At 40.7% G+C, this 17,290-nt stretch overlaps 2 protein-coding genes across 3 annotated transcripts in view; one reads left to right on the forward strand and one right to left on the reverse strand.

Annotated features, from left to right (window-relative positions):
• LOC109041900 (myophilin) overlaps positions 1 to 17,290 on the reverse strand; it is a 143,600-nt gene that overhangs the window by 108,966 nt on the left and 17,344 nt on the right. The window lies entirely within an intron of this gene.
• Positions 1,489 to 6,538, forward strand: LOC109041902 (uncharacterized). Its single transcript, XM_072305213.1, has 2 exons — positions 1,489 to 2,052; positions 5,469 to 6,538. The coding sequence occupies exons 1-2, from the start codon at positions 1,977 to 1,979 to the stop codon at positions 5,948 to 5,950; spliced, it is 558 nt and encodes a 185-aa protein (XP_072161314.1). The 5' UTR covers positions 1,489 to 1,976; the 3' UTR covers positions 5,951 to 6,538.

Raw genomic sequence — 17,290 nt, forward strand, 5'->3', positions numbered from 1 at the left:
AATAAAATGGCGGTTTGAAACGTCGCATGGCGCCTCGCTTGTGATACTTTGGCCGGGTGACGATACATGGTCCCTACAGACGAAGGGAGAAAATGATGGATTAACTGAAAAGGTTTCGCGTGGGTTGCCGTTAGTTAGTCTATCACCTACCTTCCTTGTCTATTGCTACTAACCGCTTCTACCAATAGGACCCCTCCGTATCCCTTACGTCCTCTTTGTCTACCGCTCTGTCTATCAATTTCAACATTTAGCCTGCAGCGGGCTGATTATTGAAATTGATAGACAAACCCTGGTAAAAATTGGTGATAGGAGCTGCGTTTCAAAATACCACAGGAGTTCTTATAGCCGACTGAAGAGGGCGATAGAAAATCATATAGCTGGCTGTAGAAAGTAGAAAAAATCTTACGGCCGGGGCCGGGCTACACGAGGCGATAAAAAATTATACAGCCGGGCTATAGTTCCTATCGCCGGGCTTTACACTTTATTGCCTGGCCGTTGCTTTTTCGCCATCGGCTATAAAAGGCTATAAGAAAATGTGTAGAAATTCTTGTGCTTTGTAAATCCTTAAGTTTGCACGGAATCACCTTAATATTTACAAAACGCATTTGCTTTAAAAATCGCAGTTTTATCGACGGCGATTCATCGCAGTATTATCGAACAAAAAATCGTGATAAACTGAAATAAAATTTCGGTTCGACCAAACACAATTTTACAGAGATAAAATTGCAACAAGATCGAGGACAATGACTCAGAAATTGATGATTCTTTGGAGGTTTTATCGCCAAAAAATCCTAAGAAAAATCGCGACCTAATTTAAAGATATCACGAATTTTCCGTTGAAAAATGCTACTTGAGACGGGCGATTTTTGGGCCACGAATATTGACAGAGACCTCTCGACATCATTTCTGTCTCCTCCGATTTGAATGCAAATTTTTTCACCTTGCTCAAAGGACGGTTCAGTTTTTTAACCGCGTGTAATTTGCGTCAGGAGGCTCGCCTTTTTTCTATTCCTGTAGTTTGCATGAAACCATATGTGACCTTGAAAACATTTTATGAAAACATGTTTTCCCGATTGACATTGGCGAAAAAAAATACGAGACCATCGTCAGAAAGTCGTCAGTGTTAACACCTGCAGCCAACGCATATTTCGTCATTTTCCTCACGAAAGAACGCAACTGAATTTCAATGTTGCCAAATTTTCCCACGCAAAGTGCATTTTTACCAAGATTATTTTGAAAATTCCAAACTGAAAATTTCACTAATTTTTCTTCCGACCCGAAGCGAAAATCAAATACATTTTCAAGGAAAACTATACAGATATATTCTCGTAAAAAATTTGATTGTTTACCTAAGTCAATTTCGCAACCTTGGAATGGGGTTACGTTCCGTCGTGTGGGAACGACGATTTCTCTACCATTCTCTACACGATTACTCTACAAATGTAGGTGCACTGCAGTTTAATCTCGTTTCTGTAGTCACGCGAACACGTACAGTGGCGTGGCGTGAATGATTGACCATCGATATTTCCCCACTTGGAGCTATGGTAAAGAATCGATTATCAAGGTGTCCGCTGCGAACACCCTGTCTATCGATATTTTTCCATAAGTTTAAATGGCAGATCAATCGATACATTGCAAAGCACGCCACGCCACTGAATACGAAAGAGACTGAACTTAAATCGCAAAGAGAGGATAACGATCAGTTCCTGGAGGTAATCTTGGTTTTTAAGCGTTCCTCATTTGATCCTGATTGGCTGCAGTTTCTTTTTCGAGTCGAAGTCATCAAGCGCAGTGAAGTGGCACCTTCTTCTTCCCCGCAAAATTTTCAGAGAAAACTGTCGATTGGATCGAATATCCTCGCTGCATGCGCGTTGAATTGTATTCCAGAAGCTGATAAAATATTTTCAAAACGAAGCTGTCCTCCTCTTATTCCCTTCGGTAATTCGAATGCCCGATAGTCGCGTCCAATTCCATCAATGCTGTATCTAAGATGCCTCATTTTCATGACGCTCTGCCTGGTAATGCCATTTGTACACTCGGAGGAACCTGAACGTAAGTATTTAATTTATAAGTTTCAGGCATATATCCAAATCAGGCATTTTGTTAAATGCCTAGGCAACTAGTGAAGTATGCTTACATAGACTGACATTCTGATTATTTCGCTCACTGAAGACAAAATAATTCTCTGATCACAGGGGAAAGGATTTTCGATTAAAATTTACTTCATACGATGATAGATGGGGTTTCTCCAGTCCTCAAACGCACATTTGTCTCAAACTATGCAGCATTTTATAGATAAAGAATGTTCACGATTGGACAGTTGAAGAAATACAAAGAGCATGTTTGGACGGGAAATACAAGGACAGTTTGTACTTTGATGGATTTATAGTCTCAAAATATTGAAAATTTGCGAAGTTTTTGTGAAAACATATTGAACCTTGTGAACTCTGAAAATTTAAAATGCCTCGGCATTTGATAAAATGCCTGATTTGACAAATTGCCTGCGACATATATTTAATATATCATTCTACAGAGCGAACGAAAACTGCCCGATCCTCCAACCCCCCTAAATTTTGAATTGCTTTGTCTCCAAATGAAATTCTGCCTTTTTACGATTGTCTCAACCAGTTTTGGAGCTTTAAGCGAGCATAACTCGAGAGCTAAAGTGGTTTTACAAAATCCTTACGAATCGATAGAAAATGTCAGGAACTCAAAGAAATCAACTTAAGGCGATTCGTCACGGTGTCTGGCGTGCGATATATCGCATTGATTATGTAAAAAATTCGGCAGATTTTGAATTTTTTGTCAAAAAAAGAGCGATAGCCCCTGCTTATGAGCCTAAAAAATCATTCTAAACCAACAAATTGGCAGGATCCGTTTCGGAAAGAAACCTCACACTTGACACAGACATCGATAGCTGTATCGAATGCACGGGTTTTTCCAAACAGAATTCCGCTATCATATCTCTGAATTTTTCTAATTTGTTGGTTTAGAATGATTCTTTGGAGGATATCTGTCAAAGCGAGAAAACTGTGAATGTGTAAACACGCCGATTGTTATATCAGATGGTTAGAATCATCGTTCCGTCACAAGTGTTTTGGCAGGCTGGCGTCGGCTATGTTGAATATTAGGTACATAGGGGTGTCCCAAAAGTACCGGGACTGGTTCTGTAACTTCGAAAGTAAGATAGATACAGACATGATCTTGATTTCATTTTAAAGATCAACTCAATACCTATCGATTAAGACCAAGATCAGCTCAATCGAATAACAATTGACCGAGTTATGGCAATTTGAAATCAGTGAGGAGAGTTTACCCCTACGGTTTTTTAGGAAGATTTTTCGCTTATCAGGATTCAAAAAGTTAATATTCGTATCCCATTTCCTCCGAATCTTCCATAATTTCCTTTTGCTTTTCAAAGTACCGTCCATCAAACGGATGCACTTTTTCAGGCGCTCTTGCGACTTATCCAACATTGATTTTCCTGAATTCTTCCTCTGGGATGGCGTTGAAGAAGTTTGAATTGCATTCTGGATTTCGATCTTCGATTCGAATCTTCGTCCGCGAAGCTCCCTTTTAAGCGTAGGAAACATCAAAAAATCACATGGAGCCAAGTCAGGGCTATAAGGGGGATGAGGGATTGTTTCAACTCCATTTTTACTCATAAATTCACGTTTTAAGCTCGATGTGTGAGGCCGCGCATTGTCTTGATGGAGTGTCCACGAAGCTTTCAAGTCCGGCCGTTTCCGGGAAATGTGCATTCTCAACTCCTTTAGCACTTTGCAATAATATGCACTGTCAACTGTTGTGTTTGGTGGTACAAAATGTTGATACATGACACCTCGAAAATAAAAAAAAAACACAATAGGCATCACTTTTCAGGCCAATTTTTTTATTTACGGCGATGAAGAATCTTCCTTAAAAACCGTAGGGGTAAACTTTCCTCACTGATTTCAAATTGCCATAACTCGGTCAATTTTTATTCGATTGAGCTGATCTTGGTCTTAATCGATAGGTTAATTAAGTTGAATCTTTAAAAGTGAAAGCAAGATCATGCCTGTATACTTAAAAACATAGTTTTCGAAGTTACAGAACACAGTCGCGGTACTTGTGGGACAACCCTATGTAGTATCCTTGTGACCAGGGGTTGGATGGAATGACTTCCCTAACAATCCTGTGCCGTGGTATCGTTTTTGAAACGGGAAGCTCGAAAAAACGCGAATTTCTCATGCAGATTGTGAAGTATGGAGTGCATATCAGACATTGCCGATGCGCTTATCGTGATTTTGAGACATTTTCTATGAGTAACAACTCTTATTTTTGTTCTAGCAAAAGTTTGCAACAGTCTCATTCTGCCGTGCTAAGCTGCCGTGATAGCAAGGAGAACCGTAAGTGCAAAATTTTCGAAATCGAGTTTTCTTCAAAATTCGTCTAAACTCTTTTAGATGAAATTACTGAGACAGCTAAAACAGCAAAATTCACCCTAATTTAATGAAAACGAGACGTATGTAAAAGCCGTAAGTGCACAAAAAATGACACAGTTTTTTTCAAGATGCACGAGAGCCAATGAAAACAGTGCTTTCCAGTAAAGTGCCGCCCTCTTCTGCCAATTTCTAACCTGAAAATGTGTTTGTTGTGCGTCCAAAACGCAACCACGAAAGCATGCAGAAGATAGCACTTACGGCTGTCTTGCCTAACAATAACCTAGCATGAAAATGAAAAATACCCTTTTTATGTAATGGAAATAAAATCAGTCGATTTTTAATCATCCATATGATTTTTAGGAATCCTCCGGACGATTAGTGGCAATTTGACAAAGAACGGAGGCTTCTTTCAATAAAATGATCTTCTCAGAAGCTTCTGAGCCCGTTTTCTCAAAACTTCAGTTTTGCACTTACGGCTCTCTTCGCTATCACGGCAGTAAGGAAGAACGCCGTATGAACATTCGAGAGTTGCCAAATTTCCTTCGATAAAATGTTTATTTTTTAGGAGAGTTATAAATAATTTTCTTCAAATTTTCAGAATCTTTATGTAAAATACATACATATGAGTCGCTTTTATAGCGCTCATTGGCGCTTTACGACGCCTAATCGCCACAAAGCTCGGTCTTCCCACAGGTCATCGGGAAGTTGACACTCCCTCATCTCACTCAACGCCCCCTGTCGCCAACCTCTCACTGGGCGTCCCCTACGTCTCCTCCCAGGAGGAACCCAATCAAGCATCTTTTTTGGCAGCCTCTCTTCAGGTAAAATACCGAACTAAATCATCTGGAAAATTGGGAGGAAAATATTCATAAATTCACCAGGGAATTTGCGTTATATCAAAGGAAATTTGGCAACGCCTGAAGGTCCATACGGCGTTTTTCCTTAACACAGCAGCATTGTTGCCCTTGCTTTCTTTTTTCTCCTGATTGTGCTTTTACTTCCGGGCGCTGCCACCGTAATTTCTTTGTGCGTCGATGATTCCAGGGAAAGTCCACACGGAAGAAGAGTGCAAAAAGATCTGCGAAGACAGGGAGGGTTGGATGGTCGTCCCTGCACAACTTGATCATCATGGGGCCCATATTTCTCGAAGAAAATCGAAGGACCGCGGTAATCACCAGACGCGCATCACTCATGGCAGAGAGACGGATCAGAGCCCTCGTCGAATCAATTTTACTCATGCCAGGTTGTCGCGCCAGGGTGAGAAGTGCCACTGCGACTTGAACGCCATCGAAATCCGGGAATTTTTGCGCTGGGAAACACTCCGGGAATCTTGGCTCGGGACAGAACCGTTGGAAGTCCGCAAGTTTGAGAAAAAGTGGGGCAAAAGCCATTCTAAAGGTAGGCGATATTTAACCGACAACTTGAAAAGGATCCGTATTGAGCCTGAGTCCGTGCGCATTAAGGATCAGGAGGCAGATAGACCAGTCAGGAAGAAATTCTCCGAGTGGCTTAAGGTGCCTCTGTAGAAGGACTGTATATCGACTGCGTAAGTCCGCAATAACATATCTAAAAATCTCCGCCTCGATGTTATTTTTTTATAGGAGAACAAATCGACATCATTCATTTTGCAGAATTTTCTTCGCACAGAGAAGAAAACTCACAGCAGTTTCAAAGAATTGCTGTTGAGTAGTTTTCCGTTTAGAAAATAAAGTATGACAGGAAGTTTACGACGTCGCAAACCGAGTTACGTGATTGCCGACTTACACCGTCGATATGTCGCGGGCAAATAGGAAATTCAGGGATTTTGTCAAATGCCGAAGCAAATAGTCAAATATTCTTACTTAGATTGAGACTCTGATTCTTTTTCTATATTTTAGACGAAATAATTCATTGCTCTCGTGAGAAAGAACTCTCTGTAAAAATGTGCATCATACAACAGTATTTTATACGAATTTTAGCTTTTGAATTAACTAAGGGTCTCTGCCTCCGTGCCGCTGCGCGCCCCCAAAGGCCGCTTCGCGCCCAGCGGAATCGCCCGTTGGCGATTGTTGAGCAAATAATTTTAATTGAATAAAAAAACGATGTTTCAAATACAAATTTCCCGTCAAACAATATTCTTCATGACTTTCTCCTTGCTCTGAATTTTGATTCCTTCTTTGGAATTCGACCTTTGGGCTGTTTACCTCTCTTTCCTCACCCCGTTCATCGAACATCAAAATGATTTTATTAGAAAAGGGAGGATATTTATCTTGACATTCTCACTGTATCATAAAATACAGGATTTTCAAAATTTGACATGTAAATATATGAAAAATTCTTGAAGAGGGAGAACCAAGAAGAGTTCGTAGTTTTGATGAATACTTTTCACAAAATATTGCAAACTTGTGGGCTTTGCCCCATTAATTTACAAAATTTATGAAATCGTCGAAATTTGACCATCCACCCAGTTATTTGATAAAATGCCTGTTTTGACTAATTGCCTGCTACATTTACATCAAAGGGAGGTAGTGGAAGATATATTTTTACATTCGACTAGAAATAATTCATTCCATTGTTAACCCGAATCATTTGTACCTCGTAATCAATATTGCACATTGCGCAATGCACCTATTAAAATTTTTGTTTGATAATAAATTTGTATAGTTTTATCGCGTCCACGACAAACAAGGATGTAGTGGTTGTTGGATGAAACGGGTATTTCCAATTAATCGTGGTAGTACCTCATAATTGTGGTAGTGCCCCAATTAATTAAGCTACTAACCAAAATGTTACGGTACTCCCCCAACTTGGGTCGTGGTCCGACCCTTATTAAATGGAAATGTCCATTTCCTCCAAAAAATTGGGGTAGTACCTCAATTTTAGGGGATGAGCCCTAACACTTTAATCCCTGTAGGTCTCTATATTAATTTGTCTCCTGAGCGGGTGGTGAGTTTTTAAAGTTTTAGATCGCGTAAATGCGAAATTACAGTATTAAGTATGCAAAGATAGACTCAAGAGATTTAGTACAAAAAATCACAATTTGTTGTACTGAATGACTCGGGTATCAACATTCTCACTACATTCTCAAAGAGTGAAAAAAAAACAAAATCATAACAAAATCTGATGGTACCTAAGATGTTTTGAATATCCAACACTCATTTGCGTCCGTCCGGGGGAAAATGGGCATAAGTGCATGAAAACTCAAAAGTCAGTTCTTACTGGGGTTGTTCCCAAGAGTTGGAGATGACATCAGAGCGTGGAGAAGTGTTTAACAAACAATTAAGAATATTTACACATTTTTTTTAATAACTTCGTCAGATAGTGCATAGTGAGCTGAGGTTGCAGTATTTTTCATAATTTCCTTGGTAAAATTTGGCGATTCGAGCTTCGTTTCAAAATACCACAGGAATTCTTATAGCCGGCTATAGAAGGCTACAGAAAAGCATATAAGCTGTAGAATGCGGAGAAAATAATACGGCCGGGCTATACGAATAAGCGATAAAAAATTATGCAGCCGGGCTATAGTTCCTATAGCCGGGCTTTACACTTTATCGCCTGGCTGTTGCTTTTTCGCCATCGATTATAAAAGGCTATAAGAAATCTTGTAGAAATTCGTACGCTTTGGAAATCATTAAGTCCGATACGGAACCACCTTAATATTTACAAAACACACATTATATTTTCATTTAATACATATTTTTTTTCATCAATTAAAACGAGAATAATCCATAAAGGATGTGCAAACATTTCAAAATAATGAGTTGAATAACGCCGACTCCGCCAGATTAAATATTAGAGCCTAACACAAAGCGGAGCGGCGACGCACTGGCGCCTACAAACCTAACAGGGATACTTCACGCATTGCGCAACGCGTGAAGTATCACTGTTAGGTTTGTAGGCGCCAATGCGCGTTTCGTGCTGGCTGCCGGAGTGCCCGCCTGCCGCACCGCAGCGTGGCACGGCGCTTGAAGCAACTATTTCACACCAGAGGTATTGCACGGTATCATACGAAACTGAAGGTGCTCTAATATATTAGGAATGACAGGCATCCATAAAAAGTACGGAGCTTTCCTCGCAAAATAAATCAAGATACTACGGCTCAAAAAGAGAGCAGCGGTCCAAAAACTCACTAAGTCCTAGCGTCCGTAATTAGTGACGTTTAGCATACACTTTATCGCCTGGCTGTGAGTTGCTTAATCGCCATCGGCTACAAAAGGCTATTAGAAATTGTGTAGCCGGCTATAGAAGCTGTTGGAAATCTTAAAGCCAGCCGTAGGTCTATGGTATTTTGGAACACAGATTCTACTGCCAATTTTTACCAGGGTTTTTTTGAAATGGGCAATCGTAGAAAAATAAATTCAACGTCAAAACCGTCACAGGTGTTTTTGTTCGTCAAAACGGTCGCCAGGGGCAGTCAAAATCGCTAAAAAAATGTTTCATTCCGAAAGATGAAGTGTTAACAACAAAATATAATCGCACAGCAGTCTATCCCGGGATTTAGAAGATTTTGAAAAGATTAAAAGGGCAAATTTACTCCATTGAACTTTTTTGTGATTCACGACCATCAGCGCCATCATGCTTTTTATTTTTGAAGCGTGTGATATTCTGAAAAATCTGTGTGCCTACTTTATAGCCCTCACTACCAATTGCAAGTTTACCGACTTTTGAGATTGTGCTTCACTGCTGATGAATATACTCGCCGTTTTTTTTTTAAATATGTAACGACCGTCTCACCGCAAAGGATATTTTGTGTGTAAAAAGAAGGGGGGGGGGAATCTCTAATAAAAAAGTACCCGTATTACATTTTGAGGCCTGATACTATTCTTGACAAGGAAACAAAACCATCGATCTAAAATAATCAAGTTGAATTTTTAGTTTTTTGGAGGTCAAATTGGACAGTTTCCGTAGAATCGCCAATAAGCGTTTTACACTGACCAGCGACCACACTGGGTTTGGTGCAATGCATGAAGTATTCCTGCACTCTTGTAGGCGTTAGTGTGCTGTTCGCGCCGACCAACGACCGCGTTGTGTTTGGCGCAATGCGTGAAGTATTCCTGCAGTCGTGTAGGCGCTCATACGGGTTCCGCGCCGACCGGCTGCCGCACTTTTGGCGATATTAGAAACGATGATACTGCATTCGATTTAAAAGAGACCGTAGAAACAGACAAGAGAGGATACGTTTAAAGAATGACTGGGTAAAATTGATGAAACGGTTCATGCAGAGTGGAGACAAAGATATTTGAATACAGAGACTATCAAAAATTAAATGAAAACAAGAAGCAGAAGTTAATACAAGTAAATTTTCACCCGTGACTTCGAAAGAACATTTTGACGTAAAGAGACAGCGTTTATTCTGCCAGTAAAGAATTGCACTGAGGAGTGTAAAAAGGAAATAAGGGCAGATTTGCGGATACAAGTGAACAAGTTCTCACCTGAGAATGTAACACAGCTACATTCTTTTAAAAAATGGACAATTCTAAGGAGGAATAGGCTAAAAACAGGTACGAACACGAGTTTGTGTTCGTACCTGTTAATGGTAATAAAATAATAGGCAATATTCGATTGGAAATTTTACGCTCTTCGATATTAAAGTAAGAACAATTCTCCCTTTAGACTCGCCGTTTTAAGATGATCGCAGATTTCGTGGGAAAATCGCGATTTCAAGCAAAATTCGATTTTCCTAGTCTCACCACCGCGATATCTCATAAACTGGAAGTCACAAATTAATAAATGTGCAACGTTCCTCATAGGAAATGTGCTTTTTATAAAAAGTTCAATGACATGTCCCTTAGGATTGATTGTTTTTGACATACAAGCGAAATCCCGGCCTCCGGGGGCGTATTTTGACCCCCCAGCCCGCCTTTTTCGAGATGGCGGCCTTACATGGAAGAAATTTAAATTGCTGATTTAACAATTCAATTGCTTAAAAAAGTGACTGCAATATTTCAACGAAGATTCCACAACAACAAAAAAAAAATGCTACTTTAACCACCCCCGTGGTTAAATTAGCTTACAATAGTGATTAAAGTGGTTAAATTAGCTTACAATATTGGTTGAAGCAGCATTCTTTTTGTTGTGAAATCTACATTGATACACTGCAGTCACTTCTTTTTTTGGCAATTGAATTGTTAATCAGCAATTTAATTTTTTACGTGTAGCGAGCAGCCGATTCCGGTGAACTTGTGTTATGTCGTTCTGGTGGCCTATTTAAACATGTTTCCGCAAAGAAACCTTTTATACATCGATTTTTCCGGACAAATTATAGATTGACCGGACTATTTGCGAGCCTCAATGTCACGTTTTAATTACAGGAGGCTGTCAGTACCTAAACTATTTTATATTTTCTGCGGCTGTAAGTGATCTCTGAGCAGAGTGGAAGGAGTGGGGGGGGGGGAGTGAATTACGAATGTCGTATTTTGGCTGACAACTTGAGAGATCACTTAACGATGAGTGCACGGGCAATTAGCGCTTGCCATCTGCTCGGCCTCTTTTGGCAGCCCGACAAAGATTCCCCTGAGAATGCACAATTTTAAGGCAGTAAAGTCGGATTCGAGTTATTGTTCTAGCCGAGGGATGACTCATCAACCGTATGTGGTCGTCAGTGGGATGCCAGTGGCGAGAGATTATCGATACTTCTGCCGTGCAACGCAAAAACGTCATTTTAATTTTTTTGGAAACAATGAATCATAGCAGAAAAACTTATGTACTTTGGGACAATGTTTTTACAGAATGGAGATGTTGCATGTGTGAGGAATTTGCGATTTGACTGTTGATTCACATGTAAAAGTTCGTGAGAAACACGATGGTGCCACTTGTTTTCTCTGAAATCAACTCCCAAGCTCAAAAAAAGCTCTCAAGTTGAGGCCGAAATGGAGGGGATATCCCATGCTATCCTGAGAATCTACCTCTACATCAAGACAAACTCTCCATGCAAAGATGGGGAGCAAATACATTAGCGGGATTGCCTTGCTTTCAGTTTTAGAGTCCCAAAATAAAGTGGCAGCCCTGTCAATGTATTTGCTCCCTATCCTTGCATGGAGAGTTTGTCTTGATGTAGAGGTGGACTCTCAGGATAGCATGGGATATGCCCTCCATTTTGGCCTCAACTTGAGAGCTTTTGGGTTGTTGTTGCTTTTGGGGAGCTTGGGAGTTGATTTCAGAGAAAACCAATGGCACCATCGTGTTTCTCGCCAACTTTTACATATGAATCAACAGTCAAATCGCAAATTCCTCACACATGCAACATCTCCACTCTTCCTCAAATACTGTCAAGAACTTGACCTGAAAATCTGAGGTGCATACTGCCGTGCTAAGGAAGAACGCCGCATAAACATTCGAGAGTTGTGATCAGTGACTTGGCGTACTTTGCGAAATATAGATTGATCCGCCGTTGGACCACGTCACGAAAGAAACCAAGCCACATCTGTTATTACCAAATTTTATCAGCAGTTGATTTTCTACAAGAAACGGTTGCGCAGATTTTTGTGCAAATTTCAGTGAAATCACTACCTCGAACGAGGCAAATTCCTTAAAATTTTCATTGGAGTCCGCATTAACGTTTTCAATTAAAAAATTAAATTGCCCAGTTAAATTTGGCAGTTCCTGATGTGGCTTGGTTCTTTTCTGCAAAACGCAATCCATTTAAACCTATGGAAAAGGATAGATAAACCGGGTGTTCGCAACGAACAAAATAATCGATTCTTTATCATAGCCTCACATGGGGAAATCTGCCGTGCTAAGCAAGAGCGCCGTGTTTCCATCAAGACTTTCCCGTGTTTTGTAGAACTTAACACGTTATAAAATAAAAACAGTTTCACCTATGCTACCATGCTATTGCTACTACCCCTGTTGTGAAATAGTTGCTTCAGGCGCCGCCGCACGGTGGGCGGGCGGCCAGCGCGGAACGCGCATTGGCGCCTACAAACCTAAGTGGATACTTCAAGCGTAGTGCAATGCGTGAAGTATCCACTTAGGTTCGTAGGCGCCAGTGAGCCTCTCAGCATGCTGGCAGCACGCCGCTTTGCTCTGTTCGGCTTTAACAGTTATACTCTCATAGTCAGCGTTTTATAATTCATGATTTTGAAATGTTTGTACACTCCGCATTGATTATTCTCATTTAAATTGATGGGGGAAAATATATATCAATTTATGAAAGGAGAATAATAATATAATGCGTGTTTTTTTTAAATATTGGTGGTTCCGTATCAAATTTAATGATTTCCAAAGCACTTTAATTTTTTCTTTTACATTTTGTGATTTTATTGTGCTGCAGCGAGGTGTTCGCGCAACGAAACGCTCAAAATTTGACGTATTTATTGACTCTAAAAGATCGATGTACAAATGAATTAAAACTAAAGATTGCGTGCTTCTTTGTTTTTTTTCCTCTTTTATTCATTTGTGCAGTTTCTGTCGGCACAACTGCGGCTCATTGAGATTAATGTCGCTTGAAAAAGGTTTTACAAATATTTGTCTCGTTTTAATAATATAAATGTTTTCAAAATGAAGTAATTTCGTAAAGATAAAATTAAAAAAATAAAAGAAAGTTCCTACACATATATAAGGTATATTATACATAGAATTTTTGAAGGATAGAAATATAAAACCAAATATTCACCAATGACAATTTAAAAAGATGATTCAAAAGGAAAAAGTAATAACATTTCATTCAGAAAATGAGCAACCATAACAACACCTCCTTCTCTCTCAATTTCTCATTTCCATATTGTCAATATAATTTTACATACGGACTAAAATATAACGCTTGGACTAAGTCACTGTTGCTAATTTTACGTGTGGGCGTAAACTACTGGACAAAACAGGTGCGCGGACAAAAAATCGTTGACAAAATGTCCTGAAACTGTCGTCACCAATGAGGGAGGCAACTGTGAACGAGTTTTGGGACTAGTTGGGCTTCATTTTCGAATTAAGAACTAACATTCCTGTCTCATCCATAAAAATACATATCTGCATGGGGGAAGAAACGGCATCTACGTTGTTTCTAAATCCGGCCAGAAATTGCGGTTCTTTCTTGATGCGAAATAGATCGCGTTCAGAAAAAAGGAACCAGCGCGATTTACTGCGTTGTCAAAATGTTGCTTCTTCAAAATTATCTAAAAATTCTCCTGGAGCAGCAAATAGTTTTGGCTTCCCACCACAACATTGTTAATTTAAAAGGGAAATAATTGTGTATATTGTGATCCTGTACATAAATTAAGTATACAGGGTTATCCAGAAGTCCGGGACCCCCCTTATAACTTTTGAACAAAAAATGCTAGAGATTTGAAATTTGGGGAATTTTCCTAGGTCAAAGGGAACTACTTTTTGGCGTACACAAAATTTTGGGGGGCCGCCCCCCCTGAGGGGGGCGGACCCTAACTTTTTTTTTTTCAAATGGGAACCCCTATCTTGTGATACATCATTCGAAAGGGCTTAAAAAAAGAAAACTTTTGGCGCAAACCGATTGTCGATACCTCAATTTTTAACAAAATGGCGGCCAAAAAATGGCGGCTCATTCAAAAGTCTGGGCCTCCGCTCATAACTCATGAACAAAAAATGCTAGGGATTCGAAATTTGGGGAATATTCCTAGGTGAAAGGGAACTACTTTTTGGCGTACCCAAAATTTCGGGGGGCGGCCCCCCTGAGGGGGGGCGGACCCTAACCCTTTTTTTTCAAATAGGAACCCCTATCTTGTGATACATCATTCGAAAGGGCTTGAAAAAAGAAAACTTTTGGCGCAAACCGATTGTCGATACCTCAATTTTTAACAAAATGGCGGCCAAAAAACGGCGGAAATGCGTTTTTTGGTTATTTACCGTCGGATTCGCTTGAAACTTGGTTTCCACAGGTTTTCGAGCACGAAAAAAACAAATACGATATTGGATTTGCAAAATACCCGAGCTTTTCCAAGATGGCGGCCGAAAAATGGCGGGAAAATAAGTTTAAATCGGAATGTGTCAGATTTCCTGTGCGTTGCTCTCAGCCAGTTGAAAATCGTGTTTCCTGATTTGTCATTTCAACTACCCAGGACCAGGACTCACCACGGGGAGGTGGCTACGCGTCGAGGCCCAACCGTGCCTCCCCTTCCGCCCGACCACTGAGGCACGCGCTTTAGCGAACGCTATTAAAATGTGCCTCAGTGGTCGGGCGAATGATGTATCACAAGATACGGGTACCTATTTGAAAAAAAAGGGTTAGGGTCCGCCCCCCTCAGGGGGGCCGCCCCCCGAAATTTTGGGTACGCCAAAAAGTAGTTCCCTTTCACCTAGGGATATTCCCCAAATTTCGAATCCCTAGCATTTTTTGTTCATGAGTTATGAGCGGAGGCCCAGACTTTTGAATGAGCCGCCATTTTTTGGCCGCCATTTTGTTAAAAATTGAGGTATCGACAATCGGTTTGCGCCAAAAGTTTTCTTTTTTTAAGCCCTTTCGAATGATGTATCACAAGATAGGGGTTCCTATTTGAAAAAAAAAAGTTAGGGTCCGCCCCCCTCAGGGGGGGCGGCCCCCCAAAATTTTGGGTACGCCAAAAAGTAGTTCCCTTTGACCTAGGAAAATTCCCCAAATTTCAAATCTCTAGCATTTTTTGTTCAAAAGTTATAAGGGGGGTCCCGGACTTCTGGATAACCCTGTATTTAAAAGAAAAGGAGAAGTTGCACAATTTTGAAAACACTGTAATCACGCTGGTTTCTTTTTGCTGAATGCGATCCAAATGTGGTCCAGTTGGTTCCACGACCATTTGGACGTACTTCTGCCAAACGGAACTATGTGAATTAAGACATGAGCCCTGAAGACTCGTAAGAATATATGCATGACAGGGCTCACGTCATAATGCATATAGTTCCGTTCGGCAGAAGTACGTCCAAATGGTCAGCATATTGGAGCCAATATATTTTGTTGGAAAATGTATAGGGGTCAATATAAATATTTGTCGCACCCATACTAACCCCCCTGAGATTTACTCAGGCCGTAGGTGCCCCATGTCGATTAGTATCAAATCGTGTAAACACGCCGATCTCATGTCAAAATGGGTGAGCGATTCACTTCAATGAATTGCGAAGTCTTCCAGCGGAAATAGTAGGGCGGGGAGCAGACCGCTCTATATTAGATCCGCCATTTAATGAGTCAAAATTTAGTTCGCGCGACCTCAGGTTCAATTGAGCGCGCGACAAGATGAACACATTCACCAACACCGCGGTAGTTCCCATGCAGCATTGCCGCTTGTTTCAGAATTGGACTATATTTTGCAACTAGGAACCACACTTTCTGGCATAGTCTAGACACAACGTATATACGTGTACTATTCTGCCGTGCTAAGGAAGAACGTCGTATGAACATTCTGTTGTTACCAAATTTCCCCCGATAAAAATTTTATTTTTGAGGAAAATTATCAATATTTTTCCTTGGAATTTGCAGACTTTTAGATCAAATTACAAGCAAAATTATCAGAAGAATTGGAAGAAACTCACAAATTTTCTTGAAAATTGGAGATTTTTCAAAGGAATTTTGGCAACGCCTGAAACCTCATACGGCATTCTTCCGTAGCACGGCAGTGTTAGTTTCCTCATGCGCATAAGCGTTTTTACGGATGAGCCAGAAATTTTAGTTCCTGAATGCAAAATGTAGTTCAATGGACCGCTAGACAGGGTAGGAATGGATCATTAGAGGAGATCAGTTCCAAAGCACGTTTTACATCTTTAAATCAATTCTTCAGTCGGCATTCACTTATGTAGGGTGATCCACGGTGCGGAACAGCTGGAAAAACTTCGAAACCGACTTTGCACTTTCGCTCCATGTTTCGCCCTCAATCAGCGATAATACCACCCATCTACGAGCGTGTTTGAATAGTGGTATTAAACCAGACTGAGACTGAGTGGCAAAGCGTGAATGATCGATTATTGATATTAAAGGATATCCTTGTATTTTGTTCACCTAATAGTTTCCGCCTTAACACGAAACTCGTCAAATTTCAAACACCTGCAAATTCTCCATTAATATAATAAGGAAGTCGGCAATATCGCTCTCAACATTGAAACAGTGCGCTCATGTGCGCGGGTCGAACGAGCAACGAAACCCCCGAATTTCGTGGGCAGGGGCCGGGAGGGGGGCGGGGGGGGCAGGGGGGGGGCAAGGGGGGACGGGAGGCCGCTCTTAACGACTTCATTCTACTTCGTAAAAATAAAACATAATCCGAATCATAACGCGGGGTGGCATGCTGCCGTTCTAAGGAAGAACGCCGTATGAACATTCGAGAGTTGCCAAATCTCCTTCAATAAAATATTTATTTTTGAGGAAAGTTATGAATATTTTTCCTTGAAATTTTCAGGGACTCTCGGTGAAATTGCGAACAAAATAATCTGAAAAATTGGAAGGGAGATATTCATAAGTTTACCAGGAAATTAGTGGTTTATCGAAGGGAATTTGGCAACGCCTGAAGGCTCGTACGGCGTTTTTCCTCATCACGGCAGACTGAGATCGGCTATTCTCGACCTCTCGCGAGCAATTAAAAGCTCCCGGTAAAAATATAAGCTCGGGCGAATTAAAAAAAATGGGAGCCGGGAAAAGAAAACACAGCAGGAGCGCGCGGAGAGCGTAAACAGAGGGAGTATCGCGGATACTCAGTAAATTTAGAGACGCGACGCGGTTCAAGTGGAAGTGGGCCAAATTTGACGCCCGAGATTAATGGGGGACCGGGTTCGGTTCCCCCGAGTCTGCCGCGATAGGACACGTTTCCGCAGCGTGCCATCGGCTCGTCGTCCGTCCGAATTCGTGTCTAAAAGAGGTGTATCGATAGGGGAAATTGCAATATTTTGAAATTAAGTTGCGATTTTCTTACGATTGTTTGTAGAAAAAATATCTAGGATCATCAACATCCACTGGAAAAAAATAA

This window comes from Bemisia tabaci, chromosome 10, assembly GCF_918797505.1.
Source record: "Bemisia tabaci chromosome 10, PGI_BMITA_v3".
Classification (NCBI taxonomy): domain Eukaryota; kingdom Metazoa; phylum Arthropoda; class Insecta; order Hemiptera; family Aleyrodidae; genus Bemisia; species Bemisia tabaci.

Bases quoted from the DNA above. Each gene is read 5' to 3' on its own strand.
- LOC109041902 (XM_072305213.1), top strand. From the start codon at position 1,977: ATGCTGTATCTAAGATGCCTCATTTTCATGACGCTCTGCCTGGTAATG. The intron at 2,053-5,468 runs GTAAGTATTTAA...CGATGATTCCAG, and splicing joins ACACTCGGAGGAACCTGAAC to GGAAAGTCCACACGGAAGAA.